The following is a 23,628-nucleotide window of genomic DNA, read 5'->3' on the forward strand; positions in this document are numbered from 1 at the left end:
ATAAAAGAATAATGAAAAATTGTAATCAAAAGGCAAATAACAAAACCAGAGAGAAGTAAAACTGAAGAAAAACAAGTGATGTGAATACAAACCCACTGCTTACAGGGAAGAGAACGATGCCCAGACTATAGACAAGCAGCAGCCCCCAGCCAGCTTTTCCCATCATTTATATAATGAACATGAGGGCATGTGGCATGGAACATCCCTTTGGTCAGTTGGGGTCAGCTCTCCTGGCTGTTTCCTCTTCCATCTTTTTGTGCACACCCAGCCCATTCACTGACAGGGCAGCACGAGAAGAAGAAAAGTCCTTTGAGTAAGCAACAACTAAAACATCAATGTGTTATCCACATTATTCTCATTCTAAATCCAAAACACAGCTCTGTACTGGCTACTAGGAAAAAAAAATAGCTCTATCCCAACTGAAACCAAGACACTTGGTTTCCTGTCACTTTGGAAGCAAAGATGCAATAAATGATACCTTTATTTTTGTATTTATTTTAATAAAATAGGCAGAAAAGGCACTTCAGAAAAGTGTAGGAAAGAGGAGGAGGTCAGATATAAACAACTGCAATGTGATGTACGTTTTTGTGGCGTTGATAGTTATTATTCCCAAAGAAAATAATGCCCTTTTTTATTTGCTTTTAACATTTTGCCCTTGGCATCTGTTCATTCCATTGTGGACTAACCTACACTCTGTTCTCTGACAATGGGTTAAAGCAAGCACTTACTGAAAAGCATTCTCTACTTAATTACTTTTCCTTCTTCTGGAAGCTATTTTTTTATAGTCACATGTTAATTGTGTATTAGGAGGCCTTTCTGATTAGTTGAAAACATAATGAAACCTTTGTAAACAACAGGGAGAAAGAGGGAAAGAGGGAGAACAACAGGGAGAAAAAGGGAGTGGGAATGGGGGAGAAAGGGACCCAGAGAAAGAGAGGTGTGAAGTGGGGGCTGGATCAGTGGGGAGGAGGTCAGCCAGTTTTGAAAGGCAGAAATTATGCAAGTGGAAATTTCTGTTTTTTTGAATGACAACTTCCCTCGCCCAAATTAATCAACTTACTTAACGAGAAATGAGATGCATGGAGATGCAAATTGCTGTTGATCTCCAAAAGCAGGGTGGCAAAGGCAGCAAGTTGGAATGGTGTGGAGGGGGGCTGAGCCGCAGCTGTCCACTAACAAGTCAGTCCTATTTGTAAAGGGCATGGAGCTGAATAACGGTTTTGTTATTGGCTTTTTCTTTTGCTCAGCCGTAGGTAGAAATGCTGCATTTGTTTCCTGGTACTATTGCAGCGAGATAGATGTCCTCCTTTTTCATCTCTCTTGCCCGTTTGGTTTTCACAGTGGAGCCCTGTGTTCTTCATGCATCCCAGCCTCTCCACGATGAGGCAAAAAATTGGGGCACACAAGGAACACAGGTGCAGGGTCTCAAACATGCAAGGTAATCGTACAAATTATTAAGCTATCTGCACACCCCTCAGAAGGGCAGGAAAAATATTGAAAAAAAGAAAAAAAAAGAAAGCACATAAACAGTACTTAGGACCCAATTCAGTGATGCTCAGAGCTCAGCCTGTGCAGATCAGATTCGGTGAATCAGCTGAATCTTCTCGGAGATGATTTTTCTTTCCTTGGAAAGCTGCTCCTTAAACACAATTCACATTGGTTGTTTTTAAAAGGACTATCCTCTGTTTGCAGCGCTGGATTTTGAACGGGCAGAGCCTCCCCCTCTCCGGTCCTCCGCCCCCACCCCCTTCTGTTGCTGCTTTAAAGAGCTGTGCTTATAGGGATTTTGCAGCTCTCCGTGTGTTATTAGAAAACGTGTGGCTGGGACGGTTAAAATGGGAGTGCTACTGTATGCAAGAGCAATGTTCACTGTAAGCAATCCAAGGAAATCCTGCCAAGGCAGTATATGAACAGCAGCCAAACAAAACACAGGCGCCTTTCCAGTGAAAACCAGCACACTTCTGCAAATAGAGGAAAAATTGACTTTCTGATTTGGAGTGTTTCTACAACTAAGAAGAATTACTACAGTGATTGTTCTAAAAATATTTTTAAGCAGCACATTCTCCAAGGGGTTGGGATGCTTAGCATTGTTTAATTATGCTTCTCTTAGGTGACCAATCTGGATTAGATTTATAGAAATAAAATAGGAACTTTTTAGGTTCTTTTTAGCCAAGATCGGCATTATTTTTCTGCAGTGTTATAAGGATATAAAACATCACCTATTTATGGAGAAAAAGTTGTATTTTTATCTTTGCACTTCAAAAAGTATGATTGGAGATTCACCTTTTTTAACTTCATAGTCATAGTTTGCAATTTAAATGCTTTATCTAGAGCAACCCTCAAGATCCCTACCTCTGTAATTAATGGGTTTTATTTTTCATCCAAGTGTTTTATACCTTCCTCCTTCCCTTGTCCCCCCCTGTACCCCCTCCACATTTAGGCTTTTAAAGCTTCTGTTCATTTTGCTTCTTTGTTCACTCAGACTGGATTTCCCTTTGCAGGACTTCTGAGTCCTGTAGTTCTGTGTAGATGTGTCTGCAAACATTCTGGCACTCAAACATTTCCATAATGATGGAAATTGAATGGGATTTCACAAATTTGTGTATTGTCAAGAATAAATATGTTATTAATAATTGTTTTGCTAGTCTCAACAAAAGAATTCTTTAAAAATGAGTTTAAGAATGCAGTCAGTTTATCTAAAGTGAGCTAAAGAAATAAGATAGACCTAGGGAGAACTGCTATTGTCCTTTTTTTATTTCCAAAAATCAACATAATATCAGCAGAAGAAAAAAGCAACAGAATTGTCAAGGATTAATTTCAGTTCGTGTATTTCTTGTATTTCAACTGTTTTTCCTTTTAACTAAAGATACAAAAGATACTTTACAATCTGTGTCGCCATTTATTCCTCTAAAGTATTTACAGCTAAGTTCTTTAGGTTTGTAGCTGCTGTGAAATCAGTTATCTTCTTTTAACTACACCACCACAGCCAGATTTATCCCCACACTGAAGACAGTGTCTTGAGACTAACAAATCTCAGAATGGAAGAAGACTTGCTTCCAAACCCCATTGAAGCCAGTGGAAAGATTCATATTGACTTTGGTGGGCTTTGCATTGGGATATTAAACATTCATTTAATCTTTTTTTTAAATTTTATTTTTTCTTTTTTTAAATTTAACTACTCATTCTAAGAGTGACAGACCTCATTTTAAACAAACCTTAAAGTTGCCCTAATTTACTAAATTAACTTGGGCTGTGTTTACCATTCAAAAAAGCAAAACTTCCAGTGGGGTGCAACTGTTGCATATACTTCTCCATGGTAAGATCATGTGTTTGAAGGTCTAGTTTAAGTAGCTAAGGAAGGATGGACCTCTGCCCTGTCCAGAGTCACCCTTCTTCTTTGTGCATAATGCTGTACTCATAGCCAGTCTAACAAAGACCAAATAATGTATTTATACACATATAAACACACATATATGCATAAACACACATATACATTTGTATATGTATATGCATATAAAAATAAAATAAAACTTGAAAATGTAATCATTTCTGCCTTGACTGTGAAGGATATCATTCTCTGTGTTTAAATTAGGACAGGGAAGTCGTGGCATATGTTGTGTCAAGCCACAGAGTGCAGTTCTGTGTCTTTAAATGTTGATGCATAGCAGTGAAACCAGGTGAGATCTGGCCCCAGGTGCTGGCTGCTGCATGCATTGTTGAACAATTTTTAAGGGATGCAGACTGGGAGGAGGAAAAATGATGCCTTTTTCTAAATACATTTTTTTTTTCAGTGAAATATGTTTTAGGTTTAATGAAATGATTACAAAATTATCGACTTAAGCTTCATACATTCCTCTAATAACAGCTCTGTATAATCTAGGCCTGACCTGGCTCCCTCTGAGGAGCAGTACTGGTTGTCATGCAGCCCCAGTTATGCCAAACAGAGGGAAGATTTTGTTGAGACCATGCAGCTCATTTCACTGGTGGTTGTGCATAAATGCTGAATTAAGGTTCCTTCACAGAATTATTCAGAGGGGAAAGCTTGGATGCTGAAGAAGTGCTCCAAGGACTGCTTCTGCTTTCCCTGTCTGCACATTGAGAGCCTACATGGCTTGAAAAACTGCTCCACAGCAAAGTCTTTTCCTTCATTTCTTTCAACATCAATCCAGTTTTAAATCATTTTACATTCAAGGTTCAAATTCTGTGGTCACCAGAGAAGGGGCATCAAGGTAAATTTGCAGATAATTTGAGTAGTGGCCTGTATTGAAGGTGTGTGGCTTCTAAAACCTAATTAGAGGTGTAGTTTGTTGCAGGCAAAAATTATTGATACACAAGGAAGGTTTTATTCAGAGACATCTGTAGGTTGGCAGCTGTGCCAGCCATGTCTGTTCTTCTAAGTAACGGAAGCCACACAGCCGGGAATAGCAACGTTTTAGTGACAAGTGTTGAGAATATTGGTTGAATTGCACTATGAAAATATTTTCATTATTTTTATTATTACTGTTCTGCAAGCGGGTTTGAGGTACGTGCCTGCCTATGTCTGCATGCTTGAGCAGATGAGCTGGAGAGGGAGGGCTGTTATTTTTATTTTTTTTTCAATCACACCTCCTTAGCATTTTGTACATATCAGCATTCTAGCCGAGCGATTTGCTAATTGCACTGGAAGACCCACTTTAAATTCAGGAATACTGAAACTTTGAAACTGTAACATTTTGACTGGCGAGAATGACCAGTCTTCTTTTCTCTTTCACAGTGAGCTAGTTGAAGGAAGCTGGCATTGTCGCAGAGTGAAAGCTCTGCAGAAGTGCCGCAGGTTTTTCATATGGAAATGTGAAATAATGGGGTGATTAAATAGAGCTGTATATTAAAGTACATCTGACATTAGAATTAGCATAATGTGCTCTAGCCCTAGGCTGAGTACTTTATTTGCCATCTGCGTCGGACCAAAATCCCCTGGGGAAGCGCTAAAATATTCTGAATAAACTCAGCCCGAGTTCTTATTGAGAGTAAAATACCATTTGTGGCACGTCGTATTGATTCGTCTTAATTGCGGTGCAGAAAAGAACATTCAGTTGCTGATGACTTTTGTACTCTGTGACAAGTCGGCTGGAGTTATTCTAACACTGCAGTTGGTTAACCTGAACAGACTGTCGTGCTCAGAGAAGGAGAAAACCTTATCTTCAGTAGCATAAACTATAGTATCATCTCCTGGCTTTACTCCTTTCTATCTTGATGGAACGTCCTTGTTTTTTTTGGTTTTTTTTTTTTTTTTATTATTATTATTATTCCCTGAAAACAGCAGCCAATGAACTGGAGGGAAAATGGAGTTTCATTGAATCAATCCAAGAAAATTCACATTCTTACCTAGTTATTGTCTGCAGTCTCCCTCCCTACACTTCCACCCACATATATTTTTTTAAAACATCCAGGACCATCTGACCAGCTTTCATCTAAGGGAGTGAAAATCAGTGGAACTTGTCCTTGAGGATCCATCTCCAGAACCATTAGTTCAAGAGATTTATTATGTATATTCTGTAAAAAGCTGTGGCTTCTTCTGTGCATAAGCCCACAGTCTTAGCTGGCTGTAATGGTTTGATTTTTGTCAACTCTCTGCTCAAATAGGTTGCTGAATACCTTTGAAAAAGTGCTTATAACATGCATAAAAGATAAATATTTCATCTGAAGGAAAATACTTTGATGCTCCATGCAATTCTCTAACATTCATAAGGTCCAGTTTTTACCCTATAATTGCCTATCATTATACACAATTTACATATTCAAACATTCTCTACAAACCTTAGTCTAGCATGTTTTTATTACAAATTCAGATCAAGGGAATAACCTTTAACTTCAGAGACAAATGAGACAAATTTACAAGTGCATGTCTGCTGTTTTCTTGTGTTTTATAAATCCCCGCAGACCTGAACACTTTTGCTATAACGCCACTCAGAACAATATACATATATTACTACTTGTTTGTAGTGCTTCGGTAATGAGTCCCCTTTGTATTAGATAACCTATATAATTCAGCATCTAGGCCCTCCATAACGTCAATTATCTCCTCATAGCTAAATGTACATTCCATTAAAACAAGATTTACAGCCTTTACAATACTTCTTAGGCTTGAATGTGGAGATTTTGTAGATTTAAAGAAGCAGAGATGGGAGTTAGCATTTGTTAAAGAAGCAATGAATTAAAACAAAAATGCTATTTTATTTAGCAACTATGAATAGACACCTAATACCCTTAAGAAACAGTTGTAGTAAAACAGACAGAAGTACTCCTGGGGAAAAAAAAATCCCAGGAAAATTTGTTTTCACCCTTTGGCTTTTTTTATTGTTTTCTAATTTTCTCTTTGCTTTTCCATTATGTGACATGGACAATTTCCTTCATGTACCCTCCATTTAGTTCCTATTCAGATTACTGAGAATTCTTGACTGTAAGATGAGAAAATGGCACCTTAGAAGTCTGTGGGAAAAAAAAATCCCAGCACTTGCCAGTTTTCAAACAAAACTGCTTACAGGAAACCGATTTAAAGGGAAGCTGCTGGCATATTTCATATGTTGTAGAAAAGACTGACATTATTTCAAATGCATTTGAATACCTTATGCAAAGAAAAGGCCTAAAAGTGTCCTTGAGCAGTACAAGAGTTTTTCCTGAGTGCTGTAAGTGGGATTCTACATATTACACCACTAGCCACGGGTGGTCCTGTGGTCTTTTAATCTCATGAGTGGGTATAGTGCCCCTCTGTATCACCATCCCCATTTTAGCTGATAGTTTGCACTATTTTATGCTGCAGGTTTGTAAAACATCCATTGAGTCTGCTAGTTGATGTGTTAGGTTCAAAGAAACTATCTAAAAGACACAAAGCTGTTTAGATGCTAAAGGTGGAGTTAGTTGAAACTGTTGTATCACAAAGGGCTAATTTAAAAGTTAACTCATTCACTATTGATCTTTTAATATTGATTTTCCTGTTTGCTCCTTACTTTTCACACTTCTCCCTTCCTCTCCTTTATAAATTGCCTTTGCATTTTAGATTTAACACCAATTAGGAGAAGGTGTTCAGAGATGACAAACATGTTTTTTTATCTTCCATTTAAATAGTGCTTCTGGGTAAAAATCCCTGTGTCACAAGTTCCAACTTCTGCAACCCATTTTTCTTTCCTTTTCTGCACTAAGTGAAAGCATATCTTATACTTCTGTAGGCTGAACATTAACTTCCAGTAAGCCAGAAGCTCTTTTAAGGAATGAGAAATTGGACATCCAGAAGGAAGTTGCCCAAAATGCCTATTGACATTTTCTACCTAAAAATAGAGTATTACCATTTTGTAACGCACTAGAAATTAAACTGAGCTGTGCATTTGGTTCATTTATGTGAATCTGGCAGTACAGATCTGAGGTATGATTAAGTCTCACAGAAAATGGGACCATTGAACACAAGCTGCTTCAGCCAAAGGTCGCCCATGTCCATTAAGAAGCAGGAAGCATCTGTTTGTGTTATGCATGGCTGTAGTCTGCCTGCAGCCTCCTCCTTTTTTATAAGTATAAATGCCAGAGAGGACATATAATATGCTTCTGGGGAAAGTTCAATGAAAAAAAACAAATGAATTGCAACTTGGTACATTTATGTAAGTCTAGTTAAGATCCTTGTTAGTGACAACTGGGTATGGTTTATCTGGAAAATTCTGCGTTGGTGATCATCACAGCTACTTTGAATTCATAGCAGGGTAATTCAAATCAGAGTTTGGCAAGGTATATCAGCTTGATATTGCTAAGATTTTAAGGATTTATGCTCTTTGTTCTTGGAATTCTGAAAGGTTGGCTGTAGGTAGCATGACAATTTGACTTCTCAGCTCTGTATTGGTAATTAATCCATTTGGTTTTCCCCTCATTTAATAAAATAGTTAATTTGGCAAAATAAATATTTATTATTACAAGAGTGACAAACAGATTATTTGCAGTTCTGCCTAATAGGGAAAAAATACTGCTGTTATGACTTCAGAAAATAAAATCGTTTCCCAAAAGTGGGACAGCACTTAGTCCACCAAAACTAGAGTTTGACAGTTAGCTTTAGCATAGGAAGAATGATAGCAACTGTTTACAGTAGTGTAATATTAATATTTTTTAATATTTGTGTAAACCAGTACTACTGTAGATATTTTCTAACAGGTAGAAAATGCTCTCAAGAATATTCACATCACTAATCAAAATCAGTGCAGGGAATAATGGGGTCTTGTGGGGTGTGTATGTTCTCTTGGCATAAAGCTTCTTGCATAATCTCTGTTGAGAGCTTGCAGTCTCACTAGTCAAGGTAGAAAGAGGATGGGGAAAGCTGTAAAACATACAGGCAGTGTGTGGGAGAAGAATATTGCATGAAGTCGTGATTTTTCTTCTGTTGAAGATGGCACTGGAGGAGATAGGCTATCAAGAGGCAAGGTAGGAAAAGAGAACAGGGCCTTGTATGGGAGGAAATAGGATTCTGTAACTGAGAAGTAACACCTCACGATTACTTCTTTCTTCAGAAACCCCTGATTTTCCATCCACCTCTTAAAAACATTTCATTTTTGTTTCCCTGTCACATTCTTTTCTTTCACTGACCTCATCCTGAGATTCCCCATTTCCAGATGATGACAGGCCCTGTGGCCCCTCATGCTTGGGCTTTTACACCTAAACCTTCACCTACTCTTCTTGACTGAGATGCACTTCAGGTTGGCTGAGATTTACAGGAGACCAGGGCTGTTTATCTGAGTGTAGAATTGGAGGTGCGTGGGTTGTGAGACTGCAGGCGACTTGTTAAGTCATAAAATACCAACTTTAGCTTCCAATTGATGCTAACTTTATAAACTGTTGGTGATAGTCCCCATAACCCTCAGCAGGATGTGCTGCAAGACTCTCTTGAGCCCTTTCTTTAGATGAGGCAGTATAGGGACGGATGAACTGTGTTAGCTCTGGGGATAGAGTTGTGCTTGTTTTCCGTCTTCAATTCTTGCTGCCATCAAAACAGAATTAATATTAAGAGAGGTGAAAAGGGATATGGGACCTTTGTGTCTGTTGTTTAAAGCTAGTGACTGGCATTGGACTGGCAGTGGTGATTCACACCCATATTTGGACCCTACTTCGCATTTCTGTCTTAATTTTTATTGAGACTGTCAGTCCTTTTCAAATGGAGGTAGCAGCACTTCCAAACAGCTCAGTGAATGCAGGGAAGGAGGATAAAACTCTCAATATTGTGTGTGCTCAGATAATGTTTATTCTATTATAAACATAGGTGAGTAAAAGTTCTTGCTAACTTGGAAAATTTAAAGTTGTAATATGGCTTATTAAACCCCTTCAGCATAAATACCTATATTAGAGATATTTTTGCAGACCCAATGAAACACCAAGCATGAACTGATATAGGTCACATAGCAGAACCACACTGCAGACACCTGAAAAGCATTTGGCCCTTGTCTGGGTGATCTGTCAAACCACTTATGATGATTTTTTTTTTTTTTCACTATGAAACATTAAATCTTTCTAGTATTTAATGTCCTTCTCTTTAATGTCAGCTGGTCTTATAAGGAGACTTGTTAAAATTGTGTTCTCGATTATGGCATTTTAATTTAATAATAATTCAATTGAAGGTGTGTTTTTTATGGAGCATCAATGCTACCTTTATTGGTATTATTAGAGTAACCATCATAATAACAAGGAGTAATTATTTAAATGTTCATTAAAAATCAAGTGGTGGAGAAGAGAGCAATATTGGAGGAAAGATTGTAGGAACCTGATATATGTCTGTTCCTGAGTGCTACAATAAAAGGTGTCCTTTCTCTAAAGCTTGCAAGTTTCTACCTTTCCTGAACTTCTAAAGGTGCAGTAAACCAACATTAAAATTCCTTAACATTTTTATTGCTGCTGTTGTAACTTTGTAAAATGGAGCCAGAACCATTATCTGGAAAGTCCTGCTGGAGGTAAGGAATGGCAGTGGTTATATGGACCTGACTGCAGGTCCTCACTGCAGTCCTGGCAGGGGTTATGGGTGGGTGATTAAAATGAGGGGGAGTTCATTCCCTGTTACCGCTAATGGAATTATTCAGGCATGCTGAGGGGAGGATTCATAAGGCACTGGATGTCACTGTAGCTCAGCAGAAAATAATGAATTCTCAACAGTTCTTATCTCACACTGATTATTGTTTGATGGTATCCAGAATAACTGAGGATATTTTGAGGGAAATTTTTATCTCCAGGGTAAAGGCGCTCAGCATTCAGGGTACATATAAAGTTATGTACCAACTGGGCAAGGAAGATCGGCATATCACTAAATGATACAAGTCAGACTGCAGGGGACAGATAAGTCAGGGATTCAGGCTGACTGGTGCAGTGGGGTGGATGTCTACAGACCCAGTCTAGTCTTGTTCTGACCTGTATTTTCTCACTGTCTCCTGTAAGGGCAGAATTTGGAAGGCAGGGTCTGAATTCAGCTTTGTTTAGAGCTGTTCACAAAAGAGAAAAAGGCTCATTATTGTATTGACATTTTGAATGGAACATAATCTGTCATGCACTAATCGAGGGAACACATTTTAATATTTCTGGAGAAGACCATCTTTTTGCCATAATATGCAGAAAAGGCAACAGTGTTCAATAAGTTCAAAGTTTATAATGACCTGCTTTGGGAGAAGATACTAGAGAGATTTTTAATCTACCAGGTAAAAATACAGCAAAATCTAACTGTTGTGAGTTGAACTCAGCAATTAGAATTGGAAAGACAGCTTTTTTCTCATACTGAAAATAGTCAACATGGCCACTGACTACTCCAATGCAAAGTGAATTCTCCCTCAACATTTCCAAATCAACTTGAAAGAAGAGGGTGCTAAAAGACACAAAGTGGTTCAGCTGAAAATCCTTGGGTTGGATGATAACTGTGAGGTGCAGACCAAATTTTTTCCTGTGTTTTACATGTACATCTGGTAAGGATAATATATTAAGATCTTAATTGCAGGAAGAAAGATTTAGATTAGGCACTTGGGGAATTTTAATGATGGTAAAGGAGAGAAGGAATAAGGTAGACTTTTAAAAGATTGTAGGCTCTCCATTTGGTGGCCTTTGAAGTGGGATATTGGAGAAGCTGGCATAGATATGAATAGATTCACAGACATGGACATGTAGTGACAGGACAAAGAGGGAACTAAAAGAAAGTAGGTTTAGACCAGATATTAGGAAAGAAATTCTTTACTATGAGATTGGTGAGGCACAGGAACAGGTTACCCAGAGAAGTTACAAATGTCCCATCCCTGGAAGTATTCAAGGCTAGGCTGGATGGAAGTCTGAGCAACCTGGTCTAGTGAAAGGTGTTCCTGCCCATGACAGGAGGGCTGGAATTGGATGAGGTCAAACCTTAGGGTTTATCCCAGTCCTCTCATTCTTTAATTTCACAATCCCTCCTAGCCTTTAAATGGTATTTCTGAATACCTGAAATACCATTTCAGTAGGTCTTAGTAGGATTCAGCCCTACAAACCTCTATCATGTCTAAACTGGCAGTATTTGTTTGGCTTTACTGCAACCTGGAAGCTACAATTGATTGCTCAGGAGCTGTGACCTGGATGTCTCATCTCTGTACATACACCATATCTACAAACTACTGTAAAAATAAAGAATTATACTTCAGCTCTCAGCCCCGAAATTCAAGCATAGTTACAGACTGTAGGACTGAAACCATGTTCAATTCATCTAACAGTATTAATGAAGTCTTGGCTTGTGTTTGACTCTAAGCACATGAATAATTTCATCACCATCCAACAGAGCACTTCAGCCTATGCTTATGTTTCACTGATGTTGATTACTCACATGCTCAAAGTGAAGCACATGCTAAAGTGATAAAGACTGCATATGACAAAGACTATATAGGTAGTTGTCATAAAGTGGGTATTTAGACAAACTTCAGTGCAGGTGGCAAGGGATTAAGATAGCTATATATCAAAAATAGCCTTATAACAAAGACTTTTATAGTGTAGGTGCCTTATTAAATATAAGGATCATTCTTGAGCAATACATGGCTGTTTCTGGGCATGTTTAAAATATTTAGCAAGTTTTTGAACATAAAAATGTTCGGAGAGGATCTTCAAAGACTTTTTGACATTGTTCTGTTCTTAAAAGTGATCATCTACACTGCTCAGAGCAACTTTTAGGCAAGATAACCATGAAGTGATAATATGGTAATTAACTTTTTTTTTTTTTCCTATTTTTTTTTTAAGAGGGAGTCTGGGGAGAGTCTTTGAGGGTTGTGAATATATATATATATAGGTATGCATATATGAACATTCATGAATCAGTCAGAGATTAGTAGTCAGGTGGCCTACAGTCAATTTTGCTGTGGTCTCCTGAAGAGGAGCCCTGAGGGACATAAAAGCTAAACAAAACAAACAAGGGAGAGAAGACTTATGGCTGCTAGCATATAAATCTTAGATCACTAGTAGCACTAATTTTGTCTTTTTGAAAGAAAACTAAAAAGGTGGGGACTTACTTTCCTCTCTTGAATTTCATGGAGGTGAAGTTTTGGAGAGGAAAACAAACCAAAATTTCTTAGTTCCATGTAACATGTAATAGCAAGCATCCAGCCAGCTGCCATTTTGAGGGTAATTTTTTTAATCAGCCATTTCAGTTTTAGGTTGGCCTTGATCCTCAGCCTGCTCAGGAATTTTCCTTCTTACGTATGCGCCTTTTCTGAAGTAAACATGTTGCTGTTGTTGTCGCCTAATACACAGCTGCTTTCTTCCTCCTGTCAGTTCTTGAGCTAAGCAAAGAGAATGCATGCACATACACAGACACTCAGTAATTTTATTTTTTTAAAGGAAAAAAACCCACAACAAAAAAAAAAGAGTGCATGCTGTGACTTTAAAAATGAAAGAATTGAACAGCTGTAGGTAATAAATCGATTAATTAAAGTGGATAAAGTGAAGGTGAAGGGTGCAGAGCACTCTTTAATTTAAAGATATATGACCTTGTAAGATGCTGCACTGCATTTGCTATTAGATCACACTTTGTAAGGGGCTTTATTAAAATCTATTCTAGGGTGAGCTGAGGTAAAACATATTGTTTAAAAAAGCTTTTGACAGAGTATGTTATATACTTTAATTTGCTTCAGTGATTTCTGTCACTTTTTATACTACACATGTTGCTGTGCAAGAAAAGTTAAAGGTCTAGACATTTTCATAATATTTCTGTAAGAAACAGAAATTTAAATATTTGAAGTAATAATGGGAGCATTTACTGTTGCTTTGGCTGCAAAGCTGACATAAAACTTCCTAACTGCCTCAGTACTAAGTAGATTTTTAAGGGATAATGTAACAGTTCCTTTCCATGTTTGTATGTGGCTTTCATTAATGTCAATAGCAGTTATGGGCACTTTTTTCAAGCCAAGGGCAGTTCCCAAACTTGTTTTTTTTTTCCAATAATGATTGATAGAAATTAATCAAAGCAACTATGTCTGGCCCATACAGACACAGTGTGGGTCCAGTGCATGGGGGCCACATCAGCTAGGCAGAAATGTCTACTGTATTGTGCACATTTTTTATTGGCTGTAAAAAGACAGCTTCAGTGAAATCAGGGTTTGAAGCTGCTATCCACAGCAATAGTCTTACTAAATCAATAAGTGCATGAAGATTTGCACCACATTTATCACCTACCTTTGTAAATAAGTCTCAATCTGATACATGCTTTTTCCTTTATGCTGTTATGGATGCATATTGCTTGATAAGATTAAATAAACTGACAGGCTGATAGGTAGGCAGATAATCTTCTAGCCTCCTTGTCTAAGGTTTTGTAGGTTTTGTTAGCAGCAGTCATTCCTGCAACAGCCAGAAGAGGGGAATTCAATCAGCTTCTCTTGATGTGCCCAAGTTTAAATGTTTGGTTTTTGATTTTTGTTTTTTTCTTTGGTCTGCTATGAGTCATTCCTTTATACAAGGTAGTTTCGATAATATGGTTCTGTTCACTTTATAAGCACTTTAATTTTCAAGCTCATGCAACAAGCTTTTGGGAATGGCAGCCCCCTGTCTAGAAAGGATGTGTTAGTTCAGCTTTGGATTTGAGCTCCTGTGGAGGGGCTGAATCAGGCATTGCTTGGGTCCCGGTTCCATCATGGGTCAGGCAGGAAACTTGGTTCAAGTATTGAGCTTTCAGGAAGTTTAGTGCCTTTAAGTTCAGTGGGGCCATTGCTAGACAAAACATGCGCTATCATAAACAAATAAGCAAGCAAGGAATTAATTTTTGGTTTTCCGGAATGGTCAGGTTTTTTTCAGGAAACCTCCCACTCATTTAAAAACAAACAACAAAACAAATCCTGGATCATGATTTTCAAGTTGACACATATTTATGAATTTATCAGAGTCTTGCAGAGGCATTGAAAAAAGGAGGGAGGGCAAGGAGGGAAGTGCTTTTTGCAGATACCACATAGTTTACATTGTGCCTAGGACCGGAATTTTCTAGCTAGAAAAATTATGACTGTGATGCAGACTTGTCCACACCTGTCCTTTATGTAAAGCTGAATCAAGGTTAAAGGAATGCTTTCCACCTTTATGCAGTTGTTCCAAGAGGCTAGAAAAGAAAACAGAACAGTGTTTTTGGCTCTGGTGAGCATTTCTGCATTGGAGGGCAGGCTCAGGCTGCCTCAGAAATTCTTGGGACCTGGTTCAAGCATGGCCCGACATTTGTTACTGTTAATTGCAACTGTGCTGTCGGCTTTGATTACCGGATGTTTCATTTGAGTGGCTTCTTGGTGTTTTGGCAAAAAGAACGTCAAAGTGGTTTATGCAAGGGTATGTTTTCCAAGCTCCTGTTGACTTGAATAGGACTTTTGTGGCTAAATAGCTACATAATATTTTAAAAATGGAAGTGCTGGCATGACTTAAGCATGTATAAATTAAATTCAGCAAGATCTCAGGGGACTGCTGCATGAAGTATATAAAATGAGAGAGTGAAAATGACACTAAAGGTCCTTACAGGTGCCTTGTAAAACCTACCACACTGCATTTTTCTTGGTTTTTGTCCGTGGTCATAAATCCCTTGAAACAAATTCCTTTTTGTGGAATAAGCACATGAAAGGATTTGTATCCTTACACGTCATAAAAGAAGGTTTTATTTGCAAATTAGAGGATGTAAACGTATATAGCACAAATGCGTATGTGTGATATTTGTCATACATGTTAAGTGAATAAGTGCAGTGAGTAAATGTGCTGTTCAACAATTTATATCAGTCAATACGTTGCAATTAAATCCTTTCAGAAATGCCAAGGAGGAAGTGTGTTAGCAAAATAAAGTGAATGCCAACTGTATTTAAATGTTCTCCGCTGTATTATTTTTTAAGTGCTCTTTCTGTTTTTTCTTTTATAGGTAAAGATGAGCCTTCAAGCTATATTTGCACAACATGCAAGCAGCCTTTTAATAGCGCTTGGTTCTTGCTTCAGCATGCCCAGAACACACATGGATTCCGCATCTACCTGGAAACAAGCCCTTCAAACAGTTCCCTTACTCCACGCATCACCATCCCTCCTCCTTTGGGACCGGAGACTGTTGCACAGTCCCCACTGATGAATTTTCTTGGAGACAACAACCCCTTCAACCTTTTGCGCATGACAGGACCCATCTTGCGTGAACACCCTGGCTTTGGTGAGGGTCGGCTCCCAAACACGCCTCCGCTGTTCAGCCCACCGCCTCGTCATCATCTGGATCCACATCGCCTTAGTGCCGAAGAAATGGGGTTAGTTGCCCAGCATCCCAGTGCCTTTGACAGAGTTATGCGTTTAAACCCCATGGCAATTGAGTCCCCAGCGATGGATTTCTCCAGAAGGCTTCGAGAGCTGGCAGGAAACAGTTCCACCCCTCCGCCAGTCTCACCCAGTCGCACCAACCCTATGCACCGTCTGTTGAATCCTTTCCAGCCGAGTCCTAAATCACCTTTTTTGAGCACCCCACCACTGCCCCCCATGCCCCCTAGCAGCACTACGCCTCCCCAGCCTCAGGCCAAGAGCAAGTCCTGTGAATTTTGTGGGAAAACATTCAAGTTCCAGAGTAACCTTATCGTGCACCGGCGCAGTCACACAGGAGAAAAACCCTACAAGTGTCAGCTCTGTGACCATGCTTGCTCCCAGGCCAGCAAGCTAAAACGCCACATGAAAACGCATATGCATAAAGCTGGCTCCATGACGGGCAGGTCAGATGATGGACTGTCCACCACTAGTTCCCCAGAGCCAGGCACAAGTGAGCTCACTGGAGAGGGACTGAAATCCAGTGAGGCAGATTTCAGGAATGAGAGCGATCCTTCCCTGGGCCATGACAATGAAGAAGAGGAAGAGGAGGAGGAGGAGGAAGAGGAGCTTGAAAATGAGAGCCGGCCAGAGTCGAGCTTTAGTATGGACTCAGAGCTGAGTCGTAACCGAGAAAACGGCTCTAAGTCGCTGCCAGATGAGAAGTCCCTCGTCCTGGGAAAAGTCATTGAGAATGTAAGTCTAGGTGCCATTCAGCAATATAACGACATGTTAGCTGAGAAACAGAAGAGGAGTAGCTTCATGAAAAGGTCCTCTGACCAGCGAGACTTGTGTCCTCGAGACCTCTGTCAGAGAGATCCAGGTGATGAAGACTCAGTGGTAGGAGAGCTGGACCGCACTGAGGAAGGTACGGTCAATGGAAGAAACTTTGGCCCGGGTGAACCCTTCCCAAACTTGTTCCCCCGCAAGCCAACACCTATCACGAGCCCCAGTTTAAACAATTCCTCTAAAAGAATAAAGGTAGAGAAAGATTTGGACTTGCCACCAGCAACGATAATACCTTCCGAAAACGTTTACTCCCAGTGGCTGGTAGGGTACGCAGCATCGCGGCACTTCATGAAGGATCCGTTCCTCGGATTCACAGACTCCCGACAATCCCCCTTTGCAACCTCTTCTGAGCACTCATCGGAGAACGGGAGCCTGCGTTTCTCCACTCCGCCGGGGGACATGCTGGATGGGGGGCTCTCAGGGCGCAGCGGCACGGCGAGCGGAGGCAGCACCCCCCACATCAGTGGACCCGGCCCCGGGCGACCCAGTTCGAAGGAAGGACGCAGGAGCGATACATGTGAGTACTGTGGCAAGGTCTTTAAGAACTGCAGCAATTTGACGGTACACCGTCGGAGCCACACTGGAGAGCGGCCTTACAAATGCGAGCTCTGCAACTATGCATGTGCCCAGAGCAGTAAGCTGACGCGCCATATGAAAACGCATGGCCAGATAGGGAAGGAGGTCTACCGCTGCGACATTTGCCAGATGCCCTTCAGTGTTTACAGCACCCTGGAGAAACACATGAAAAAGTGGCATGGAGAACATTTGCTGACAAATGACGTCAAAATTGAGCAGGCAGAAAGAAGCTAAGGCCCCCCCCCCCCCCATCCCCCCTGCCCCCACCTCTGCTAGGTTAAATTTCAGGGGTCTAGGTAACATTTTATTTGTACAGTTTAACTATTGCCAACTGAGAAAAGATGACCTAACTTGCCTCCGTAAACATAACTTAGCATAACTATGGTAAGGTGCCAGACTTTGGCACTTAAATATAACCTGTGTCTACAAAGTTCTATTAAACCCGAGGGTTGATTAAGGCAGTAAAAATTGTGGAGCCTTTTAACTGTGCAATAATTTCTGTATTTATTGGGTTTTTGTAAGTTTTTGGCATGTGCAGGTACTTTTTTTATTCTTTCTGTTTAAATTTCTTTTAAAATTTTGTTGGGTATCCCTTTTTAATTTTACCCAGTCGTAGCCTGAGATTACTTGCAAGTAGGAGAGAAACATATCTTTTAAAATTATAATTTTTGGGCCGCTGCTTTGTTGAAATTTAAGCTAAGTGTGTGTAATTTCTTGTGAGGAAGCCAGCATTTGAACTGAAATCTTTCTTTTTTCTTTTTTCCTCTTTCTTTCTTTCTTTCTTTTTTTATCTTTCTTTCTTTCTTTCTTTCTTTTCTTTCTTTCTTTCTTTCTTTCTTTCTTTCTTTCTTTCTTTCTTTCTTCTTTCTTTCTTTCTTCTTTCTTTCTTTCTTTCTTTCCTTCCTTCTTCCTTCCTTCCTTCCTTCCTTCCTTCCTTCCTTCCTTCCTTCCTTCCTTCCTTCCTTCCTTCCTTCCTTCCTTCCTTCCTTCCTTCCTTCCTTCCTTCCTTCCTTCCTTCCTTCCTTCCTTCCTTCCTTCCTTCCTTCCTTCCTTCCTTCCTTCCTTCCTTCCTTCCTTCCTTCCTTCCTTCCTTCCTTCCTTCCTTCCTTCCTTCCTTCCTTCCTTCCTTCCTTCCTTCCTTCCTTCCTTCCTTCCTTCCTTCCTTCCTTCCTTCCTTCCTTCCTTCCTTCCTTCCTTCCTTCCTTCCTTCCTTCCTTCCTTCCTTCCTCTTTTTCTTTCCTCTTAAATAACCTTGAAGATTAGGAAAAACAAAATTGTACAGCGGATAACAATCTTGAAAATTAGCACTTTCTTTTGAAATTGGATCAAATACGTAGCACTGACAATGTCGCTGAAGATAGAGGCCTTTTCTAGATGGATTTCAGCGCTAAAGTTATGGCAACAAAAAAGACATGGATGCAGAAGGCTGCTACACTCAAAACCCAGAAACATTGTTAATTGTGCATTACTATAGGATAGTTTCTTCTTGTTAAAAGCTATGGCAACATAATGATGCCAGTTTGTCACTTTCTGGAGTGTTTTTCCCTCCCTCTTCCCCTCCTGTGACTCTTCCCAGAGACAATAAAAGTACATCTTGAGCATTTTAATATTATTTTCAAACCTCAGAGGAGCCAAATGCCATATTTTTTTTTTTTTTCCTTTGAAAACCACAAAATCATAAATTTGAATTTAGGACATCTACTTAAGTCCGTATTTGCTGTAGTTGATTACTAAAAGATGGGAAAGTGCGAATTTCTCAGTGAAAAGCCTCAACTCAGGCATTTGGTTTATTAATAGAAATATTAGAACTATCTTAGATGCTGTACAGTGATGTTATTATAAAGAAGGGAAAAAATAAATTCTGTTTGATTTATCTGTCTTGGCAAGATTCTGCTCCTACTGAAGCCGGTAAGATTTTTTCCAACTTAATTAGGAACAGAATGAAATTGTATTCAGATAAAAGCATTTCAACAGAGAAAAATTAAAGCAAAGAAAAATACACCTGCTCTACTTTCAAATTCCAAATTTTTAAAAGCCTTTTTCAACTAATATTAGCAAACAGTAGACAATTGTGGTTAGAGATTTTAATTATGTTGACCCGCACTTTAAATCTTTTGTTTGTGGTTAAGAGAAAAATGGCTTCTCAACAAGAAATTACATCATATTCTACTTGGCCCAAAGGTGGGTTAAACTGTAGAGGAACAGCTGAGATTAAGTGTCAGTGTTGCTAAGCATGGCATTCACAATACTGGCACTATAAAGAAAAATAAATAAAAATAATTTATTGGACAGTTTTTCTACTGCCATTCAATTTGACGTGAGTGCCTTGAAAACTGATCTTCCTATTTGAGTCTCTTGAGACAAATGCAAAATGTTTTTGTGAAATGGAAAGACTTTTAAAAAAAACTAAAACAAGAAAAGTACATTCTTTAGGAAAAAAAAAAGAGCCACATTTACTTAAAAAAAAAAAAATTACTGGTTGAAGATAGTGGACATGAAAATGCCATAAGACCCAATCAAATGAAGATGTATACCCAGCACAACTTCGGACATACATTAGCTGAATTATTCTCAGCCTTTTTTTTTTTCAGGACAACGCTGCTTAGGAAATGGAATGGAAATGATTTACTGCTGAATTAAAACTCAAATGACACAAATTACAAGTTGCTATCATTGAATGAGAAAAAACAATTCAGGAACAACGGCTAATTTTTTTTTAAAAGTTAAATTTAGTGCACTCTGTCTTAAAATACGTTTACAGTATTGAATACATACAAGGGTAAAAAAGAAATTGTGTGTATGTGTGTTTGAGCAATCTTTTTTTTTTTCAAAGTTTGCTTAATAGGTTATTAAAAAAATGCCATAATGGCCATGTGTATATTGTTTTCTTTTGGTGACGGGGTTTTAGTATATATTATATATATTAAAATTTCTTGATTACTGTAAAAGTGGACCAGTATTTGTAATAATGGAGAATGCCTGGGCATTTTACAAAACCAGAAAGAAAAAAAAAAATTTCTTTTTTCCTTGAAAATGTTGCAGTAAAATTTAAATGGTGGGTCTATAAATTTGTTCTTGTCACTGTAACTGTAAAGTCTTGAGTTTTAGTAAATTTTTTTCTGCCTTGGGTGTTGAATTTTTATTTCAAAAATGTATAGAATCTTGTATTCGGGGATTAAAAGGTGATTGCTACACCATGTAGAAAAAGTATGTAGAAAAAAGTGCTTAATATTGTTATTGCTTTGCAGAAAAAAAAAATCACGTTTCTGACCTGTACCTATTTTTCTCTTTTTTTCTCCCCTTCTCCCCTTCCCTTCCCCTTCTGGAATGGATATTGATATTGGTTGATTCATATGATGTAGGCACTTGCTGTATTTTTACTGAAGCTTGTAATTTTTTAACTGTACGCTTGTCCTTTTAAAGGGATTTAATGTACCTTTTTGTTAGTGAATTTGGAAATAAAAATAAAAACAAACAAACAGGCTGCCATAATATATTTTTTTAATTTGGCAGGATAAAATATTCAAAAATAAAAAAAAATTTGTATGTGAAGTCCTTATTGTACAGGAAAAAAGGGGGTTGTTAGACGACCTTTGAGTAAAAGAAACAAAACAAAATAATTAAGTGCTTTTTTATTTTACTTTTTTTTTTCTTGTTGTTGTTCACAAATAATTTTAGTTGTATATATATTTTTTTGTCAGAAATGGCCTACAAAAAAGTGCTGTTCCCACAGGGCTCTAAATAACTTCAAAGTTGCCTGGACCCCTTGCATCAAGGTTTTACCAGGTATGGTTGAACCAGGCTGGATGGATATTGGCTATTTGTGTGAAAAGAAATTCCGTTCCTGGAAAGGTGTCTGGGGTAACATCCCACAGCTTCCCTGCAGATTTGAGAGAGAGAGAGAGGAGATTTCTTCCCCTCCTTCCAAACAAGAAGATGTCCAATACATCTTCTCTTTCCTGGCCAACCCCCACTCATTGCTCCTCACACCCTGCCACTGCCCTCTGGAAGAAAGTCTTTTTATAGCAAAAAGTGAGAGCTGCTGCATCACTTTGACATAAAATGGTGAAATGGCCTGCTGTTGGTACAGCTGTAATTGGGTTGAAGTAAAATTAGTCCAGGCACAGCCCTCCTCTTCCCTGTTAGAACAGGATCAACTCCGTGTACAGGTCTTGCCAGTCCATGTTATTAGCTGCTTTGCTGCTGTTCACTTCTAATTGTACATTCCATAAATTTCTGAATGTTTGAGGGACTGGGATGAAATCCTGTACCTTTTGATGTCTCTCTTCTTTGCAGTTATTTTTCTCTCTCTCTCTCACACTCTCTCCCTTTTGGGTTGAGGGGAAGATGTGGCAGAAGAGGCACTAATGCTTTAGTGAAGGGGAGGAGAAAATGATCACCGCTCTTGCAGAAAATGACAGTAAAACTTAAAACAAAAACAGGAAAAAAATATATTGCCATGCCAAATTATTCTGCTTTCATTGGTGCAGAACCACTGGAGCAATTGGAGTGTCATGGGTGTGACAGTAGAGAGAATTTGGTCCACCTTATCAGATAAATATATGCCTTTGTGGCTAGAATGTCGCACCCTTAAGTCTTCTGGACAAATTCTGTATCTCAATTAAACTGATGTAAATCAGGAAGTATTCATCACTCTTAGTCCTGGATTATTCCAGCATAATTGAGGTTGGAATGTGGTCCCTTAAAAGCACATTTTTACTTTTTGGTGAAAATACAGATCTCTGGCTTTTGTATAAATCCAGTCATGCCACAGAACTCAGAAGAATGTCTTGGACTTGCATCAGTGCAACGAAGATCAGAAGTTAACTGCACATTTTCAGTCCACAATTCATTGATTTAAGAAAGAATTTAACTTTTCATTTTATTTTAAGTTGTTTAGGAGTTTCAGTCTCGCTGTTGTTTTTGATTATCCAGGATAGCTAACACCAGCAGTTGTCTAATTTTGTGACTTAGATCACTTAAACTAACAATAAGTCACCCAAAAGCACAAGGGTTGTGTTTCTGCAGACTGTAGTGATACTGAAATGGCCCACCTTTTCTTCTTGCTTAGAAGAGCCGTAGTTTACTAGGCCATAAGCACAATATAACATGGACATAGCTAGAATGCTGCCATCGTTCTTTTCACACTTTCAGTTTTACATTTTTTTAAGGTTGAATTTATTACTTTCATTGTGTCTAGTCTTGCTGCCACTGAAGTCCAGAACAAAACTCCAGTTGACTCCCCAGCAACAGGACAGGTGCAGAAACCTGGTTTTGGATAGAAAAATAGAAATTTTTAATGAAAGGGTCAAAAAAAAAATCAGCATTTCATCCCAGTCCTATGTAAAAGACAGTCCAAGGTTTTGTTTATCACAGGCAAACTCATTTTTATGGTGCTCTTTGTATTTTAGAACTGCAAAGCAAAGTAACATTGATTTAAGTTGTTTGCATTTGTACCGGCAAGGCAAAATATTTTTATTACCTTTTTCTATTACTTATTGTATGAGCTTTTGTTGTTTACTTGGAGGTTTTGTCTTTTACTACAAGTTTGGAACTATTTATTATTGCTTGGTATTTGTGCTCTGTTTAAAAAACAAGAGCACTTTTTTTTTTTATTATGGATAAAATGTTGAGATGGCTGGAGGTCATTTCAATATGGCTTAGTGAAATATTTATTGTTCCTTTTATTCTCTGTACAAGATTTTTGGCCTCTTTTTTTCCCCTTACTGTCACAATGTTGAGTTCAGCATGTGTCTACCATTTCATTTGTACGCTCGTTCAAAACAACGTTTGTTCCAGTTTCAAGTTACAAAAATAAATTGGACATTTGACTTGATCTCCAAATCTTGTCTTTCCTGTTTTTTTGACATTGAGGGGTGGGAAGGGGAAAAAGAAGGGAGCAAAGGGTTGAAGCCTCAGTACCGATGATAGAACTCCTGCCATATTTTCTGTCAGTTCTCATGGGAGTCCATCAGGAGAGAAATCTTGTTTGAGAAAGCTACATGAGAATCTGAATGATGCTGAGCAGATGCTCAAGTCCTGCTTACATCCCTTGGACTTAAATAGAACGCAAGGTATATCCTGAATAGGGGTCTTGAGAGAAAGTGGTCGAATAATGCTTGAAACAGACACATTTCTCATACAAAATTATGTTTGGGGCCATTGCCTCAGTTTTCTGAAGGTGCTGAGAAGTGCTTTGCTCATGTTTCTTCCTTCCCTCCCCATAAATGTAACCGTATGGTTTGTGCACTCAGGTTTGTTACCATGTTCTGCTTTTTGGATGCCAATGCAAATAGGGAGAACACTTACAAATTCAACCAGGACCTGAATTTGGGCAACAGACTGTATTATGTGAGACGCACCAAAATGTAACTGCAGCTAAACATCTGCTCCTCCTTCTCAGCTAGGGACAAAGACATGAACATTCAAAGGCAAAATTTTGCACAATTTGCATTTTGAGGATAGAGCTGACAGCTACAG

General features: G+C 38.7%; 1 protein-coding gene across 2 annotated transcripts in view; it reads left to right on the forward strand.

Annotated features, from left to right (window-relative positions):
• The window catches only part of BCL11B (BCL11 transcription factor B), a 91,161-nt gene extending 73,779 nt beyond the window's left edge, over positions 1–17,382 (forward strand). For both annotated transcript variants that reach the window (XM_053945545.1, XM_053945547.1), the window contains exon 4: positions 15,371–17,382. In XM_053945545.1, the coding sequence (XP_053801520.1) occupies positions 15,371–17,382 (2,012 nt within the window). The remainder of the gene's footprint in view (positions 1–15,370) is intronic.
• Positions 17,383–23,628: the final 6,246 nt, after the last annotated feature.

The sequence above is a fragment of the Vidua chalybeata genome, chromosome 6, assembly GCF_026979565.1.
Source record: "Vidua chalybeata isolate OUT-0048 chromosome 6, bVidCha1 merged haplotype, whole genome shotgun sequence".
Taxonomy (NCBI): Eukaryota; Metazoa; Chordata; class Aves; order Passeriformes; family Viduidae; genus Vidua; species Vidua chalybeata.